The sequence below is a fragment of the Lissotriton helveticus genome, chromosome 2_1 (genome assembly GCF_964261635.1).
Source record: "Lissotriton helveticus chromosome 2_1, aLisHel1.1, whole genome shotgun sequence".
Classification (NCBI taxonomy): Eukaryota; Metazoa; Chordata; class Amphibia; order Caudata; family Salamandridae; genus Lissotriton; species Lissotriton helveticus.
Genome location: NC_136059.1, coordinates 355943876 through 355963015, shown reverse-complemented (window position 1 = coordinate 355963015; position 19140 = coordinate 355943876). Strand labels below are relative to the sequence as shown.

Here is a 19140-nt window from a genome sequence, read left to right as displayed (position 1 = left end):
ACTTTGATTCCATTTGACGTAATTTTAGTTTTCGATCACCCAGTCTTTCATTTTGTTCAATGTGATCTATTCCAAAAAAGCACATTTTCTTCCAATGTCCACCTTGGCATTCCCAGCATGTGTTTGGCTGTGGCATATGTCATGTCTCTGTTTTTTACAGCTCTTATATGCTCAAGCATTCTCTTCTTCAAAGCACAAATTGTACTCCCAATGTACATTTGTGCACAGTCACATTGAATTATGTACACTACAAATTGAGTAGTACAAGTTATTTTTGTTTTAATCTCAATTAATCGTCCTTCTGGATCCCTGAAAGATTTTATATTTTTACCAATTTTGCACGCCTTGCAACGTCCACACTTGTTGAATCCATTTTTCTGTTCCAGCCAATTAGTAGATTTCTTGCTTGGATTATCAAAGTGGCTTCTCACCAGCATGTCCTTCAAGGAGGGTACTTTTCTGAATGATAGTTTTGGCTCATTTCCTAAGATTTTCTTTAGATCAGCATCTTGATGTAATAATGGCCAGTATTTTTGTACACATCCTCGTATTTTATGTGCCTCTATGCTATAGTTTAGAATCAATCTTGGTGTTTCGTGTGTGTTTTTTGTCTCCTTTGGTTGTTGCATTAAGATCTCAGATCTTGTTTTTTGTTTGATTTTTTCCATATTTTTGTTTAAATCTCTTTTTCTGTATCCTCTTGCTTCTAGCCTTGATGCACATTTGGCAATTTGCATATTCTCTTCTTCCTCATTTGAGCAATTCCTTTTCATTCTTGTAAATTCTCCGAATGGTATGTTCTTTATTACTGATTTCGGATGGAAACTTTCAGCATGGAGGATGCTATTGGTGGCCGTGCTTTTCCTATAGAGTGTGGTGTTAATTTGGTCATTCTCAATATATACTGTGATGTCGAAATAGTCAATCCTATTTTTGCTTGTGTTACATGTGAATGACAATCCTGCTTCAATATTGTTTAATTTTGAGAAGTATAGCATGAATTCTTTCTTTGTTCCGTTCCATATGAGAAAGAGATCGTCGATATATCTCGACCAAAGCATTATTTTTTCTAGTTCCTCTTGATTGTCCGGTCCCCATGCTATCTCCTTCTCCCACCAACCCATAGTACGGTTGGCATAGTTTGGGGAGAAGGAGACACCCATTGCACATCCGCATAGTTGTTGATAGATGTTATGATTGAAAAGGAAAACATTGTTGTTCAAGCAAGTATTGATCAGGGTCAAAATCATGGCTGAGTGTTCCACTTGTGATATGTTCCTTTGTCTGAGAAAGTAGGCACAGGCATTTAATCCTATTGTATGTTCGATTGATGTGTATAAGGATACAACATCTATTGTAACCAGTAGGAAGGCAGGATTCCAAGTGATGTTGGATAGTATTCGTAAAAAATCCACAGTGTCTTGTACGTATGGAGGCTAGATTTTTCACCATTGGAGCTAAGTATTGATCGACATAAAATGAGATGTTTTCATAAATGGAGTCACATGAGGATACTATTGGCCTGCCTGGTGGGTCTATTATAGTCTTGTGCACCTTCGGAAGGAAGTAAATTGTTGGCATAGTTGGATTTTCCTTCCAAAGGTATTTTAGTTCCTCAGTATCCAATAGTTTTTGCTCATGCCATTCATCCAACATGTTTTTCAATTATTTTTGCATTGTGTCTATTGGATTGCATGTTAGTTTATTGTACTTGGTCTCGTCATCTAGTTGTCGATATGCTTCTTTCATATAGTCATTAGTATTTTGAATAACAATATTGCCGCCCTTGTCCGCGGGCTTTATTATTATTTCACTGTTCTTTGCCAATGCTTGTATTGCTTCATTTTCTTTTGTTGTGATGTTTTCCGATCTTCTGTTTCGCTGTTTTTCCATTTTTTCCAGTTCTGTCATCACAGCTTCGGAGAATAAGTCTATTTTATTCCCTGGATATAATTGTGGACAATATTTTGATTTTGATCGTGCGTTACTTTTTTGATGTAATTTGGTATCCAATCCCAAATCCTGTAACATTGTAACTTCTGAAACTTCATCATTTTCATACTCATTGGCAAGATCATATAATACTTTCAGATGAGGTATTAGCTCAATTGTTAGTTCTGATGCTGATTCACTCATGATGGTTGTTGATTCTCCCCATTCCTCTGTTGCTTGTCCTGCTCTTTCATCTTTGTTGGCAAAGATTTTTGCCAGTTTGATTTTCCGTACAAATTTATAAATGTCAATTTTAGTGTCTGTGTGATTAAAGTGCTTTTGTGGACAAAAACTTAAACCTTTATTTAGAACTCTGGTTTCCACTGGTGTTAATGTATAGTTTGACAGGTTTATTATTAGGTTTTCCTTTTCTATTGATTCTTGCTTCTGTTCCTCAGCGGATATTGTCTTCTTGTAGCTGCTGCGGTTGTTTTTTGATCTCCTGGTTCTTAGGTGGCTTTTGAAGACTTTGTAATATTTTTTCCAAATCCGCTGCCTCTGCCTCTTTCCCTCGATTAGCCTTGTGTTCTTGACAGATTTTGATCGAGGTTCACTAGGCGCATTTCCTCTAAAAAAGATAAGTTTGTTTGATGTTTGTATCCCGTGGTTGTGGATCCTTCGCCACCACTCACATCGGATTCACTACCGGATCCACTTATTGACTGATATGTTTTCTTTGCGACGTTCAATTTCAGGGCATCAAAGCGTTTTGCAAAAGTCAGAATGCGTCCATGTTTGTAATCCGCTTCATCTCTTTGAAACTTCCTTTGTTTTCTTTGTTGTACTTCATCCTCGTAATTTGAGGCGTTCCTCCATATCCTTTCGCATTTTTTCTGTTTCTTTTTTGTCTTTCAAAGAGATTTTGTTTCCAGTTCTTTTATTATATCGTGTATTTCTTCCAGATCTTTATCAGCAAATTTGATTAAAATACGCATCATATTTTTGCTGCATTGCATATTATCTTCGCCCCATTCTAGGAACATTTCAGTTTTTGTGTCCGGATACGTGGGCATTGTGAAGATTCGCAGCCCTCGTGGCACTCTATCGACTTCCAGATATTTTTGAAGTGTTATGGTTTCCCAGCTTTTATTCATTTCTCGTTTATATTGCTTCTCCAAATGAAAGAATAGTTGTTTTAACGATGTATCTGGATTCCATGTTTGGACACTTTAATTTGTATTTATACTCTCAGTCTCAATATCTTTTTGAAACATTGTGGCTACTTTTGCCATGCGTTTGGTTTTTCGTGCCTCCATAGTAAATGCAATTGTTGGTAACGTTTGTAGAGCTTTATGGATTCAGTTCAGATCGTGGATATGATCGGCTTAACACATGTATTTCTGTGTGTCAAATATTTGATGTGAGTTTGCAATTAGTTCCGATTTACACAGAAAACAGTTCCCGCTTTAGTGGGTTACGAAGGAAGCAGATGTACACCGGCTTTTACTTCAAACTTTCCCCCTTTCAAGTCGCTACGATATACAGATTAGCCGATAATATTTTTTCCCCGCATCAGTTGTTCACTCACCAGGCCAGTTGGTTCCTGTTTAGGCGGCGTTCTCCACCCCGTCCTCCGGGGTTCCGCACGGCTTGGCTCGTTACTTGGCTGATCGTTGTCTGAATTCCTCGGCTTTCCCTCTGTATGATCGGGCGCTTCCAGCAAACAAATGAGCCAAATGCTTTGCACTGCCCTCTGGTACTGCCTTACTGCTCGACCAAGCTACCACTTTTTACCTCTGTTATACCTTTGGGGTTTGTGGACTCTATACACACTGTACTTCATTATTGTCCAGTATATATAGAGCCACTTTCTCAAATGACCTTACTCTCTAAAGTGGTAGCTTGGTCGAGCAGTAAGGCAGTACCAGAGGACAGAGTAAAGCATTTGTTGTACACACTCACCATAAGTGTGGAAGGGTATACTCAGATGTGAGTCCCTTGCTCACTGCACCATCAGGATTCAAGCAAGCCGGGCCGAAGACGGCTGTAATGCCAGAAACCGGTCCCCGGAAGCTTGTTTCCTTTCCAGTGAAGAATTGGCTTGGTAGTTTGGTCTGCCCTGTTCCCATTATGCACTGGGCCAGGGACAGACTAATTTGCATATAGCCAGGTTCTGAACTGGAATGGTGCAGTGAGCTAAAAAAACGGTGATGGATCAAGCCCTGATCTGTTGACTGGGTAGGAGTGTTCTGATTAACTCAGATACTCTGTCCATCACCACCCCCTTTTTGAAAATATTTTGGCCACCATAAGTGTGGAAGGGTATACTCAGATGTGAGTCCCTTGCTCACTGCACCATCAGGATTCAAGCAAGCCGGGCCGAAGATGGCTGTAATGCCAGAAACCGGTCCCCGGAAGCTTGTTTCCTTTCCTGTGAAGAATTGGCTTGGTAGTTTGGTCTGCCCTGTTCCCATGATGCACTGGGCCAGGGACAGACTAATTTGCATATAGCCAGGTTCTGAACTGGGATGGTGCAGTGAGCTAAAAAACGGTGATGGATCAAGCCCTGATCTGTTGACTGGGTAGGAGTGTTCTGATTAACTCAGATACTCTGTCCATCACCACCCCCTTTTTGAAAATATTTTGGCCACCATAAGTGTGGAAGGGTATACTCAGATGTGAGTCCCTTGCTCACTGCACCATCAGGATTCAAGCAAGCCGGGCCGAAGACGGCTGTAATGCCAGAAACCGGTCCCCGGAAGCTTGTTTCCTTTCCAGTGAAGAATTGGCTTGGTAGTTTGGTCTGCCCTGTTCCCATGATGCACTGGGCCAGGGACAGACTAATTTGCATATAGCCAGGTTCTGAATTGGGATGGTGCAGTGAGCTAAAAAACGGTGATGGATCAAGCCCTGATCTGTTGACTGGGTAGGAGTGTTCTGATTAACTCAGATACTCTGTCCATCACCACCCCCTTTTTGAAAGTACACACTCAGTCAGCAAAAGGTTTCACACACTCAAGGACTGAACTCCAGGCCAATTGTTTTTATATCAAAAGATAGAGTTGTTTTATTTTTAAAACCAGCAGGTATCAAAATATACTTTTCTCAGTGATTTTCCCAGTAATCTCAGGTTATTGCTTTGCAGAAAGACAACGACTTTGTAAACACAATAGGTACAGGGGTTGCAATAGGCAACACAGTTCTACACACAATTTAGCATTGAGCTCAATGGGTTTTTTCAATCAATTACAGTGGATTTCTTTGCAGATTACTTTTGTAAGTCCAAGACTGGATCCTAGATTCAGTCCTGGGGTCTAAGCTGCAAACAGGTTAGTAAAAACATTTTGGTTATTGCAATGATTTTTAAGGAGTAAAAAGTTTTTTCAAAAGTTCACACTTAGAAACTTTTCAGTGAAAATCTGGCAATGTTATCCAACGGGATAAGATTCAGATTACAGGTAAAGTATGTTCTTGTTACTTTTGTAACCCAGTACTGGGCTCCTAGGTCCAGCACTGGGATCTCTACTTAGGACAGGTGAGTAATTACGTTTCAGGATTATGTGTGAATTTTAAAGAATATTTCTAGTTTTCAAAAATAGACAGAAGAATTTTCATAGAAAAGCAGACAATGGATTCCTATGGAGAAAATACAGGTTAATGGTAAACCCGGTTTGGATTACTTTTGTGGTTCAATACTGGGCTACAAGGTACAGTATTGGCTTCTCTCCTGATCAAAGGTGAGTACTTCTGAGTCAAACCAGTCCATGTTATCCAATGGCAGGTAAGTGAGTTACCAGTTTCCAGATGAGTACTCGGCTGGTGAAGTTAAGGTTCTGGGCATAGACTCAGGGGTCCCCCAGGGTCAGGTAGGTACAGTTGGTTCAGCCTCAGCGGCACAGGGGCAGCCGCGTGCAGAGGTATTTAGGCCCAATGTTAGCCAATGAGGGGCAGGGGGCCTTTGGTTGGTGGCTGCTGGCTAGCAGGCCACACGGCTGTGGGAGCTGAGCTCCTGGTCACTTGCTCAGGGCAAATGGGGAAGTAGGATTGGGCAAAAGTTGCACTGCCAGAGGCACTCGGGCGGCTGGGTGCAGGGTGCTTTTGAGCCGTCGGGCGCTGAGTGTTATTCAATGGGAAAGGTAAAAAGGGAACAAAGGCTGCAGATTCGGGACGGTGATTCTTCAGGTGCGACCACCACATTGAGAGGTAAGTTGGGATCCTGGAGAAGAGATAGGTACCCCAAAGGGAGGCACAGGGGACGCAGGGCGCCGGGTGCAGGGGTATCTTTGGGTGTCGGGAAATCTTACCCGTGGCTGGTCGAGGTTGGAGGGGTTCCTGGTTCTGAGTCTGCAGACTTCATCTGGTTCGTCGAGGAGAGTCTTTGGGCACTGGACTTCGGGTCCCAGTCGCCGGGGGGGAAGTCCTCGTGGTCTTGGACCACTCGGGCCGGACTCGGCGGGTGCCGGGTGGGCAGGTCTTGAGCTTCCTGGCTGGCACCAGGGGTTGGTTGTTGAAGCAGAGCCTCAGCTTATGGGATTCCCAGTCTTTAAGAGGGTCAAGGCAGGCAGGTCCTCTGGGAGTCCCAAGGTTGCTGTCCACAGGAGTCGCCGGGATTAAGCAGGAGCAGGTTTCAGAATCAACAGGCCGGTAGGGCTGGGGCCAAGTCAGTGGGTGTCGTCCTGTTGTGAGCAGCTGCACAGCGGGTCTTCTTCTTGATCTTCTTCTTTTCGGGATCTGAGGAAGGAAGGTTCAGGGAGCCCCTAAATACTGAATTTAGGGGCGTTACAGGTAGGGCAAGGGCAGGGACCAATAGGTCCCTGTCCTGGGGTGGGTACACCCCCTAGCCTGCTCCTCTCCGGTGGGAGGGGGGCAGGAACCTAGCTGTGATTGGGAAGGGCTCCCCATCTTCAAGATGTCCAGAGCCCGGGGTCGTGCTTCACCTCGCCTCCCCCACCTGAGGGGTGGGGTTGGCACAGGCTGGCACCCCCCCTTTCCTGACGTAGGGTTTTCCGCCACTCTTCCCGCCAGAGTGGGGGGTTAGACCTGGTGGGGGCCAGTTGCTGGGTACAGCAAATGGTCTGGAGAAGCTCACAGAGGCGGCATGCCTTTGAAGCTTCTCCCTGCCCATCCTGGGGGAGGAGACCTAGCACCTCGCCCAGGATGTGCATTGTTGCAGGACCAGGAGAGCGAGGGGCTCTCCACCCAGGGGTCCAGCAACATGTCTGCTGTGTGGCAGCCTGGGCAGCATCTCAGTCCAGACGTGGATTGTAGGTTAGGTTTCGAGGGGCATCTCTAAGATGCCCTCTGTTGCATTTTACATTAAACCTCACACTGGCATCAGTGCGGGTTTAATGTGCTGAGCAGTTTGATACCAAACTTCTCAGTCTTCAGTGAAGCCATCATGGTGCTGTGGAGTTCGTAATGACGACCTCCCAGCACCATATACTCTTAAATGGCAGCACTGCACTTACAGTGCCCCGGAATGGCCCTGGGTACTGTAGGGGCACGAGTCTCATGCACCTGTGCCCACACCACTGGCATAGGGCACCCAGCTAGAGGGGTGACTGATGTATGCCAGGGCAGTGGAGTTTATGGGCATGGCACACAGGGATGTGTGCCATGTCTACTCGGTTTAGTTCTGTACTTAGACACTAAGCCTGCAAAGACAGTGTGGGTGTCAGGGTACAGGGCCCCTAAGGGTGGCACAATAAGTGCTACAGCCCTTAGGGGTCTTCTCTGGTCCCCATGCCCCGAGTACATAGGGTACCATTTACTAGGGGCCGATAGGTGGCCAGAGATGCCAATTGGGTTTTGTTTGAACACAGCTTTAGGGAAGGAACACAGGCCCTGGATACCTGGTTGGCAGGAGCCCAGGGCACATTCAGTCAAAGCACATCAGCAGTTCAGCAAAACGTGGGGGCATACCAATGCAAGAAAGATGGCACTTTCTCACAAATTGGTGTTGGATTTCTTTCTTGTGTGTGCCTCACTTACTGCCTTTGTGTTTGTCAAATGCTTAGCTCGCCCACACTACATTAAAGAGAACCTTTGGGTTATCATTTGTGCCCCTGTAAACCAGTTGGGCTTTGCATGGACTTTTTACCTTTTGTTGGTCTACTATTTAAAGAGCCAGCTTTCTACACCCTGCTTATCGAGTCTGTATATTAAAACGCACTTTGCTTCCAGAATTTCCAAATGGCAGGGCACTCACCATACTGGGCATCCCTACAGAACTTTCAGGCTTCACCTGCTGTTAGTGAGAGGGACAAATGCAAAAACAACAGATGATGGACAGGTTGCAGAACAATGTCATACATTCACCCCAGTACAGAGATCGGGGCCTAAATCCATTGTTTTTTGCTCACCATGCAATTCCAGAAATAGACTCCAAGGTTTCCGGATCCAGCTGCAACCACGATCCCTGTCACTCTGCACCTGACGCCCATGGCCAGAGTCTGAGTGGGCCACTTGTCCAGTGAAGTCTCCCCAGCAATCCTGACCAGGAGTCCAGCGTTGGCGGAGCACTCCTGATCTCCATGACACACCTGCAGCCTGAATCCAGAGCTCCCCTGACCACGACCAGCAAATAGACTCCAACATCAAAAGGCCCCCCCGCATCCGAAGTCTCTGGGCCTTGGTGAGCGGAACAGGCAGTGCTCCTGCGACCCCTTACACCTCTACTTAACTTTGCTGTTGTTGGTCTCCCTCTTAAAACCTCTGGTGCAACACCTGCAGCCTGTCAAAAAGAAGGAACACCATTTAAAAGAATTGGATGCCCGACGCTGATTTTGGACTCTGCACCTGGTCGCCCCTGTGCCGCTGGTGGTGTATGTTTGGCGCGGCTGTGTGGGCTAATGCTTACCTCCAACGTTTAGCCATTGAAACGATCCACTTACCTGCAAGCAGTGTGGCTCCAGGCACCCCCAGTCTCAATTGAAAAGCATTGGGCCGAACACAGACTTTGACCTGCGCACCCAGCCACCCCTGTGCCACTGGTGGTGAAGTTTAAGTACTCACTGGACCCTTGCCCCTCGCTGACCTTTGGGCCCAAAGACTGGATTTCTAAGTGTGGTATTTACCTGTTAAACCACATTATTGTTCTCCCCACAGGAGATCATTGGACTGCTGAAAAAATATTCTGTCGACTTTTGAAAGTGAAAAGTATTTTTATTTAAAATTTACTTACCTTATTGCAAAGATCTTGGTCTTAAATAAAAACAAAGCTTATTTTTATAAAATTGGTGTGGATTCCCTATTCGTATTGTGTGTACATTATTGGTCAATATTGTGCAATAAATGTCTTGCACTCCTCTGTGTTAGACCTAAGGTTGCTCTCGCCCACACTACCACTATAAGAGCATTTTGGGTTTTACATTGAGCACTGTACACTTTTGAGGAACCCCTGGACTCTGTGCACGGTATAACCACCTAGTGGGCATACCATATACAGGGGCCAGCTTCCTACAGTTTTAAAGTTCTTTGGAAATTAAGCTAAACAATAGGGATTTCAAAGTACAATTAAACTATTCTAAAACCCAATGACAAGCTGCATCATTAAAGCATGGTCCAAAGGAACCGAACACTGTTTACCCCAGCTATCCTGAAGAAAAGAAATGTATCTGTTTGGTCATTGGTAATATCCTGACTGATCCATACTAGAAAACAGAGATGGGATTCTAAACAATCATCTGTGACCAAGTAAATATGTGCACATCAAAAGTTAACCATTTAATAATAATCATAAAATGTTGTGACTTGCAGTGCATAAAACAATACAAGAACACGGAGTGATAAAACTGCATTACCAAAATGAGCCATTGGGGGGTCCTGGTTCAAACTTACCAGGATTAACAAGATATATCACTTTAAATGTTGCAACATCGAAGCTGTGAAAGAAAGTCAGATTTCTATATGCTAGGAAAGCATGGCAACTGGTAATGTCAAGGAAAGAATAATTACCTGCTTTAAAATTCTGTCGATTGAACCTTGATCCATTTTGCTAGAGACTGCATCTTTCCTCAATCGTGCTGCTACTGTTCCAAGATAATCTAGGGAGGCCACTCTCAAAGCCATCTCAGTTGACTTGTTACTGAATTGATGAACCTTAAAATACCAAAAATGTTTAGGTATAATTCATTTTAACAATCTTTTAGCCCAACAAATAAACAGAAGTCATATTAACATGTTTTACCTCAAACTCATAACTTATCAGATGAAGGAAGAATGTACTTACCTATAATGGTGCTTTTGCTTTTTAATTTGATTACAGAATTATATGCTTTTTTTTTTTAAAGACCTTTATTGTTTGAAATGCATGATACACAGCTGTCAGCTTACAACCCCTCAGGGCCAGCCGCGTGAGTCAATCATTATATACATATCGTCAGATTAACACAGCCTGAAGGCCGACAACCCTGGGGTTCGGCGGCGTAAGTTATCACATTGCAGCACTCCTCAATCAGCAAAACATTTAGCATTATAGATGTATAGGTCTGTAGGTTTTTCTTATTTATTTTGTTCTAACAGTCCTTAGTTACAGAGCTATGATGGCACCCACCAATGCCGCCAGAAGGATAGTGGCCCTTTCCCCCTAATGAGTGTGCTGGGTAAATGCGTTGGCAAGGTCCGCCTTCCAGGCGGGCTCGGGGCATGAGTATTAGAAGAAAAGGCTGTATGGCATCGTGAGTGCGTCAGAAAGCGAGTGTCTATGTAGCGTATTGTTCCTAAGAGGAGAAATTGATGTTGGAGGTGGTGTCCAGCTGGGAACATCTCAGCAGTGGCTGTCGCTCTCAAAGGCCCCATGATGCACTGTGTTCAGGAACTAACTGCAAAAGAGCTTGGTCAAAGAAAAGAAAAGGAAAGTGCGACCAGCACATCAATAAAACATCAGAACGATAACATGGAGAGTATGAACTATAGGGAGGGGGAGCGTGGGTAGTCGTATCCATGTGTTCTAGGGAAAGAATTGTGCTGTCATTACGTCAGCGTTGATCCAGCGGGCGTGTAGGGGGCTGTGTTTTGCGGTTCGTGTGTGTGGCAAGAAGATAGAGGGGGGGGGGGGGGTCCGATCCCTACATGGGCGTACCGAGCTGTGTAGTAAATCATGGGTAATGAGGTAGTCCTCGGTCAGGGTGTACATCGAGGATGGGGCATACGGGGGCGGGGGGGGGGGAACGATGAGTGTGTCACTGCTAAACAATCAAATACGCAACTTGCGTCTTTCAGAGCGTGGGTGTAGCACAGGCGGCGGTCAGTGCCGTATATGCAACTTAGCAATGATATGTGGGCGCGAGGGGGGGGGAGGCTAAATGAGCAGGGAGGGCTGGTGTGTGCGGACGCGTCTCGTAGCATCCATTGCAGAGGGGGGGCGTGGGGGCAGGGCACGGACCTCTTCACGTGATCCCCAGCTCTATGCATTTCTGTTGGAAGGAGTGGAGGATGTCATCCCACTGTTGTGCAATTGGGAATTTCCTAAGTCCTGCCGTCTCCTCTCGCCATAAGACTGTGCTCTCCGCTCGTGCCCAGTTTGTGAGGGATAAGCTCCAATGTCGTATGTGTGGGGGTGTGTCAGCTTTCCACCGCTTGGTAAGCAGCCGCTTGGCCGTGATCAGCCCGAGATCCCAGTATCGGGCCTGTACCTTGTTCAGCTTAGTGCGTTTGTACAGTCCCAATATGCAGGCCTCCCAGGTCCTCGGCACCCGTTCGCTAGTGCAATGCGTGAGTAGTGCCGTTACCTCATCCCAATATTGCTGGAGGACAGGGCATAGCCAGAGCATGTGGAGAAAGTCCGCTCCTACCAGGGTGCAGCATTTGCAGGCGGTGTCCGTGACTGAAAAGTATCTGTTTATTTTGTCTGGGGGAGGTATGCACGGTGCAGTATGTAAAGCTGTATGATTTTGAAGCGGGATTGCGCGGGATATTAACCGGTCCAACCAGTACCATTTCCCACTCTTTGTCTGTCCAGTCTCTCCCCCGGTCTGTCGCCCATTTCTCTCTCAGTTGCACAGTGGTGGGTTGAGTGTGAAGGAGGAGAGCCTGCGCTAGCCAGTGTACTATGTGGGAGCCATTGCTAATAACGTGAAGGTATTGCATAAAGTGGTGCATGGGTAGCTCTACGGACATGTCACCCCAGGCGTCAGTCAGCGTGCGAACAAGGGACGCGTGCAATAGGAATTGTCCAGCTGGGAGAGACGTATCCACCGCAAGGTTTGCGGAGGAGAGCACCATCGGAGTACAGGTCTCCCAGTGTTTCCACCCCCGCGGCCGTCCATCTGTCTAGTATTACAGTCGTGAGCGCTCCGGTTGCTGTCAGGGTACCCAGTAGGGGGAGTATCGGGGCATATGGTATCGTCGTCCAGGTGAGACGTAGGCAGCGTAAGAAGCATCTGCGCGCTACCGCAAGATACAGCTGCGAGGGACGGGGAGTCCGGGTCAGCGGATGAAACAGCACATGGATTTGAAGCGGAGTCCATACAACAGCGTCGGTGGCGGTGTCTCCCAAATGTTTACCGCCCAGCCATCCCGACACCCACTGCATCTGCGCCGCCAGGTAATACAGTTCCATATTGGGAACTGCCAGTCTTCCCGCTTCAGTAGGCATATACAGCTTCGCCAGCGCAATGCGTGGTCGGCCCTTGTTCTAGATCACGTCACGAAGCAAGGCTTCAAGGTCCCGGAACACCCGGTTGGGGACGTAGGATGGAACATTGGCGAAATAGTACAATAGCCTTGGCAGAACTATCATTTTTGCCAAAGCGACTCGGCTGGGGACGTTCAGCGGCAGAGATTTCCAAAACCCAATTTGCGACCGGATGGAAGCGATCGCCCGCATCAGGTTCCCCTCTAATATATCTGCCGGGTTTCGGTAAATGTGGATACCCAGATACCTGAAAGTTGTGGGATACCACTGCAGTCTCTCGCCACCTAGGTGTATCTCACTCTCGGGAGCATCCGAGTCAAAGGAATAGGCCCCTGATTTGGTCCAATTAACCTTCAAGCCCGTCAACTCCTCAAAGGTACGGAAGATGTCAGCAAGGGACGCCGGGACATCAGTCAAATCTCTAATATAGAGGAGAAGATAGTCTGCGTAGAGTGATACCGCATGTAGGCCATCCGCCATTGGAATACCCCAATCCCCGCCTCGGGACCTGAGCATTGCGGCCAATGGTTCCACTGCCAAGGAGAACAGCAGGGGTGACAGGGGGCAGCCCTGTCTAGTGCCCCTCTGCACGCGAATAGGGTCAGAGAGTAGTGTACCAGTACGGACACGAACCGAAGGTTTGCGGTACAATAGGCCAACCATAATCGCCCCCCAGGTCGAATTTGTCCATGACTGCCCGCAGGTATGGCCATTCCACCGAATCAAATACTTTCTCTAAGTCTAGCACCAGACATCCGGCGTGCGGCCATTGGTGTGTAGCGTACTCTTGGATGCGGAATAGACGGCGAATGTTGTAGGAGGTGTGGCGTGTTGGTACAAATCCATTCTGGTCGTGATGTACTAGGGTTGGCACCAGGGGGGCCAGTCTTCGGGCTAGCGCGGAAGCAAGGATTTTGTAGTCCGTATTAAGGAGGGCCATGGGGCGGTAGGATCCTAGTCGCTCGACATCCCTGCCTGGTTTGAGTAGGGATATGAGGGTGGCCTCATTAAGCGTCGGGGGGAGGGAAAAGTCTTCTGCGGCCGCAGTGTACATTTTTAACAGTTGGGGAATGAGGATGTCCGAACCAGCCTTATAGAATTCAGCTGGTAGGCCATCCGGTCCCGGAGATTTGCCATTGGAAAGGTTAAAAATGGTGTCACGGAGTTCCTCGGGGTCCAGTGGTGCTCCGAGGTCATCTTGCTGTGCAGTCGTTAAGGTAGGCAACTGCAAGGGTGAGAGATATTCAGCTATGGCAGGCAGAGGAATACTCAGCCGGGAGCAATATAATCCCGAGTAGTGGTCCACGAACGCTTCATGTATTTGGCGCTGTGTGTAAAGCAGCCTACCTCCCTCCGTCCGTATCCCTCACTGGTTATCAGCCAGGTCAACAGTTTACCTAGCCTGTCCCCCTGTCGATGTGTGCGAGCAGAGTGAGCCGCGAAGTTAATGTTACGTAAGCGTTCAAGAAGGCGACCGTGTTCCGCCTTGGTCTCCGTTAGTCGATCATCCACACCTCCCACTGCGTCTCGTTCATGGTCTAGCAGTTCAGTTTCTATTTGTGTCAGGTCAACCTCTAGCTGTCGTCGCATGTGCCCCTGTGTGCCCAGACAATGTCCCCGAGTTACCAACTTAAAAGCGTCCCATTCGACCTGGGGGGAGGACGCAGTGTCGGTATTGAGCTCAAAATATTGAGCTGTTTGCGTGAGGAGGGAGTCGCGAAAAGCCGTGTCAAGGAAAAGATCTGGTTGGAGGCGCCAGGTGGGAATAGGTGGGCGTGGACATTCCCATGCGAGTGCCAGTGTGTGGGGGTTATGATCTGAATGTGTGCGGCCCATATATTGCGTGTCCGTGACCAGCGGGAGAAGGTCAGTGGTGATCATGTATCGGTCTAAGCGGACATGTAAGGCATGCGTACCTGACCAGTAGGAATATGTTCGTGTTGTGTCCTCCATGCATCGTGGAGGTCCCATTGTGTGGCCCAGTTAATGAGAGCTTTGGTGGTGGTGTGTGTCTGGGCGTTGGCTGGTGGTGCGGAAGATCTATCTAGATTCACATCAAGGACACAGTTGTTATCGCCCCCTACGAACCATGGGATCCCATGCCAGGCCGCCAGTGCTGTTGAGAGGCGAGCAAAGAACCTGCCCTGATCAGTGTTTGGGGAGTACAACGAGGTTAGCACCACCGGGTGCTTATCGAGTCTGCCTCGTGCCATGACGTACCTACCCTCTGTATCTACCTGTGTGTACATGACTGCCCACGGGGTTCCCGGCCGAACCCACAGGAGCGCCCCGCGAGCAAAGGAGGAATACTCGGTGGCGTAAAGTTGTCCGCGCCATCTGCGGCGCAGTGCGTGCACTTCTGCTTTATTCAAATGTGTTTCTTGAAACAGTGCTACATGAAATATGTGGCGTTTCAAGTAAGAATAGATCTGGTAGCGCCTCGACGGTGTGTGCATGCCCCTGACATTCCGCGTACATATCTTGATTTCAGCCATTGTCATCGTATGTGGAAAAAAAACGCCCCCCCTCCACCCAATCCCCACCCCTCAGATGCGAACCCCCATTGTTCTCTTGGTAACTCCCCTCCGCTCAGATCAGGGACAGGCAACAGCACATGGAGGAATAACCCAGGCAATTCCCTGAGCGTGGGGGCGGGATAAAAACCATACAGTCCAAACAATGCAAAACAATAACAAATACCAAAAGGTCGGCTGCGCAACATGTCGCCGTCCATACACTCTAGTGAGTTAAAGAAGCAATACAAAGCTAGGGGGTGGTAAGTGGTCGGCAGCAATAGCGATATTGTAGTATTATTCACAATAAGGAAAAGAGGAAAAAAGTAAAACAGAAGGGAGGGGGGTTTGCTACCCACCCCAGGCCGTCGAAAGTCTGCCACGGCCGGCGGGCGTCCCCGGGCGCCAACCCATCTGGTTAAAAAAAGGGGGGGGGGGGGGGAGCACGTCCGCCCACAGTGACATGTTGCAGGAGAAGTAGTGCGGAGGCACAGTTCAGTGGCAAGCAGCGATCGCTCTTCCCTACAAAAGTTACCACCCTAGCAATGGGAAAAAGTGTCTCAGTGCCACCTGGCAAATGTGTGTAAAAGGAGAAAGGAGTTACTCACTGCGTCTCGCCGGTGTCAGTGTTCGCAGAGTAGGGAGATCACTCCCTCACCCATCTCCGACAAGTCCTATGCAGATCATGATGCGTTAAGGCCATGTCACTGAGACCAGGTGCCTTAAAGTTGCAAGCCTAGGGGTTCCGGAGGGTTCCCCTCAGTTCAGTAGGTCCGCCGTCTGTGGTGTGATATCGGGGAGATCGGTGGACTGTTGAGAGTCCGGCAAACCATAGATGGTTTCGTCGTCGCTGGGGAAAGCCCTCGGGCTGGTGTGTGGTGCAGAAGAGGGTGCCGGGGAGCTGCTGATCTCCGATACTTTGCGCAGGGCGTCCTGCTGCTCCTGTAGGATCTGGTCCGCCGGGGGGGAACGCGCAGCCGCATCCTGTGGATGTTGTGGTGTGGGCGATCTGCGGCGGCGGCATCGTCTCTGCCCTCTGGAGCGCATCATCGTGGCGGTGCCTTTAGTCGTCCTGGGCGTCCCCTCCGCCCCGCCATCCAGCCAGGCCTCAACCTCTTCGGGATCAGTGAAGAAGTGCGTCTTGTCCTGTGCTACCACACGCAGTTTAGCCGGGAAAAGGAGGGAATATTTTAGGCCTAGCTGTCTCAATCTGCGTTTTGCCGCCAGAAAGGAGTGCCGCTGCACCTGGATGGTATAGTCGGGAAAGAACATCACTGTGGCGTTATCAATCCGGATGTTACCAATCTTCCTGGACTCACGCAGGATAGTATCTCGGTCCCTGTAGTTAAGGACGCGGAGGATCAGCGGTCTCGGGTTGGAACCTGGGGGGAGGGGCCGTGTAGGGACGCGATGCGCTCTTTCCACCACGAAATAGGGCGACAACACACCCTCCGGCAGGAGGCCTCTTAGCCAGTCTTCTACATGTCCAGTGGGATCGGCACCCTCCCATTTCTCCGGTATGCCAACTAGCCTGATGTTGTTCCGTCTTGCCCGTCCTTCCGCGTCCTCCGCCCGCTCTTCTAAGAATTCCACCCTGTTCAGGAGGTCGCGGACATGCTTTTTCGACTGACACACGCGGGGCTCAAGATCAGTAACCGAGCCCTCCAGCGTCGTGGTGCGATCCTGTAGTTTTTTATGATCGGCTTTTAGATGAGTAAGGTCAATCACCACGTTATCTATCTTGGCTTCCAGGGAGGTGCGAGTTTGTTGAAGAGACGCTTCTAGGCGTTCCATTACAGCAAGGACATTGTCCAATTTCGATGCCACAGCGTCGGTAGCCATCTTGGGTGGTGATTTACTTTGCTTCCCCTTAATCGGTGTGCCACCTGTGCCCGTGCGTGTCCTTACTCCCCGAGACATGAGCAGGATGTGGCGTGAAAACGTCCCCCACGTATGATTAATGCGGGTCTGGAGGTTTTAGATGCAATAGGTGAGGTTGCGCGGCCGGGGCGTCATATCGTTGATCCTCGCGAGGGACACCAAGCCGAGCCCAGGGGTAGGTCACAATGGCGGAGTTGTCAAAGGCCCGCCACTAATATCCCATGCCTCGGGTGTTCTGTGGAAAAGTAAATTTTGCCATGTTCTGTGTCCCTACGAGTCCTCCATCATATGTTATCTGTGCATGATTAATATGCATATGTATTCCCCATGTTCGATTAAAGACGCAATTACAGTTGTGTCCACCTCTAGTATGTCAGTTTCCAGTTCTCGTGAATACTACGAATATCAGGCCTATGTAAAGCTACGTTGCCACGTTTCTCAGTGTGCACGTTATTCCATTGTAAAGTCCCCGTTTCTAGGCCTCAAAAGGGCCCGGACACCAGATTCAGCTCCTGTCTCCTGAAGCCTCGCTGAGGAGCGATACAGCCCCCACCTGTATCCTCGACCCTTCACTTACTTCCTGCCTCACAGTGCCCGGCTCAGCCTAGCCCTGCCTCTGAGTCTGCCAAGAGTATGCTATGATTCCAGTTATCAGTTCAGTCCTCCTTCTCTGCATTCCTAAGCTACTGAATTGCATCAATAGTTTCCGTCATTGTCTAGCCTTCACGTCTCCACGTTAGAGAAGTACTGCATTTAATGGTCATTCAATATTCTTCATCACGCACTACATGTAGAATAATGCATGCTCCAGTCTTAGAGTCTGTTAGCCTTTACCCCGATAACTTTTGGATTCTATCAACATGTTCTCTAAACATCAGATACTAGATACTGCTTAGGTACATGTCGCCCTGACTCTCCAGACTTCAGTCTCTGCTCCTAGCACAGAGTTCGAAGCCCCCAGCTTCTCCTAGTAACACGTCATTGCCAGCTTGCGCGCACCATTAGGTCAGAGGTCCCGGCTCCTTAGGTAGCCCCCTCCATGTCTCCACCCCATTTATGACATATTCTGTTACGTTTGCATCACATGTTTATGTATACGCCTCTGTTACACCTACTTTCACCCTTATCTTTCGCGACTGCTATTGACCACACCCACTGCTCCGCCTATCGTATGTATTGTAATGCAACTGTTTTAGTATATATGATCGTGTATTGTTATTAAATGTTAGCACGCCGATCCTGATTCTGCCCCCGGCAGCGCTGCCATCCTATTCCTGTGCAGGTTGTCCTGTTCCTGTCCTTTATGCTGTAATAAACCTGCAAAACTCCTACTACCTCGAATCTTGACTCTTATTTATTGAGCTATCTGTTATTGCTATGCCTAGTCAAACCTAGATCAGGTATTATTTATTTATATACCACATAATGGCGCCCGAACAGGGACTTGCCCTTTCCCCACGCGTCGGTGAAGCCACGCCGACCCCCTGACCCTCTGCAGCCGTGACGGAACCATACCGTGCACGTGCAGATATTTCTGCTTCAAGTATCCCTCAGGCCCACGGAGGAGACGGAGGTGGCGGTCCAGCATCCAGACGAGGCGGTGGAGGAACGCGGCGAGTCCCGACCAGAGCCCAAGCCGAGAGTCCAAGGTCCGAGGTATCCGGAGGCCCACCTGTAACAGAAGTCCGAAGTTCGTACGTTCGGCGTCGAAGCAGTCCAGTCCAGTCCGAGGCCTTCCGTTCTTGCTGCCCGGTGAGTACCGTTGCTGGGGTAGTATCTAGACAGGGTCAATCTAATTGACTCTGGTCCGTGGGTTGGTGGTACACAGTCCCACAAACGAAGTGTCCACTTCGGTGGATGCGGGTCCTGACGTGTCTCTGTATGAGACCGGTAAGTTTCGTACTGTTTCAGCAGTGCATCTAGTTCCTGTTCTAGTCAGTTCTGTTCTCGAGAAAATTCATGTATTCTGTTTTCCGTATTCCAGGTAGTATTCTGTTCGAACTGTTATTCATAATGTTATTCATGTATTTTACTGTCGTGGTATGAGTGCGAAGTGATTCTCGTGTTTATTGTGTATTGTGTTGTGTCCAGATTATAGTTCAGTCATGCCGCTATTTTCAAAACTGCGTCAGTTAAAAACCAGAAAGGGTCTGCTAGAAGCAGCAGTTCCTGTCCCGC

General features: G+C 48.2%; 1 protein-coding gene across 14 annotated transcripts in view; it reads right to left on the bottom strand.

The window, feature by feature from the left end:
* Positions 1-19140, bottom strand: part of NIPBL (NIPBL cohesin loading factor) — a 1942504-nt gene that overhangs the window by 775106 nt on the left and 1148258 nt on the right. For all 14 annotated transcript variants that reach the window (XM_078674965.1, XM_078674957.1, XM_078674966.1 and 11 more), the window contains one exon: positions 9889-10032. In XM_078674965.1, the coding sequence (XP_078531091.1) occupies positions 9889-10032 (144 nt within the window). The remainder of the gene's footprint in view (positions 1-9888; positions 10033-19140) is intronic.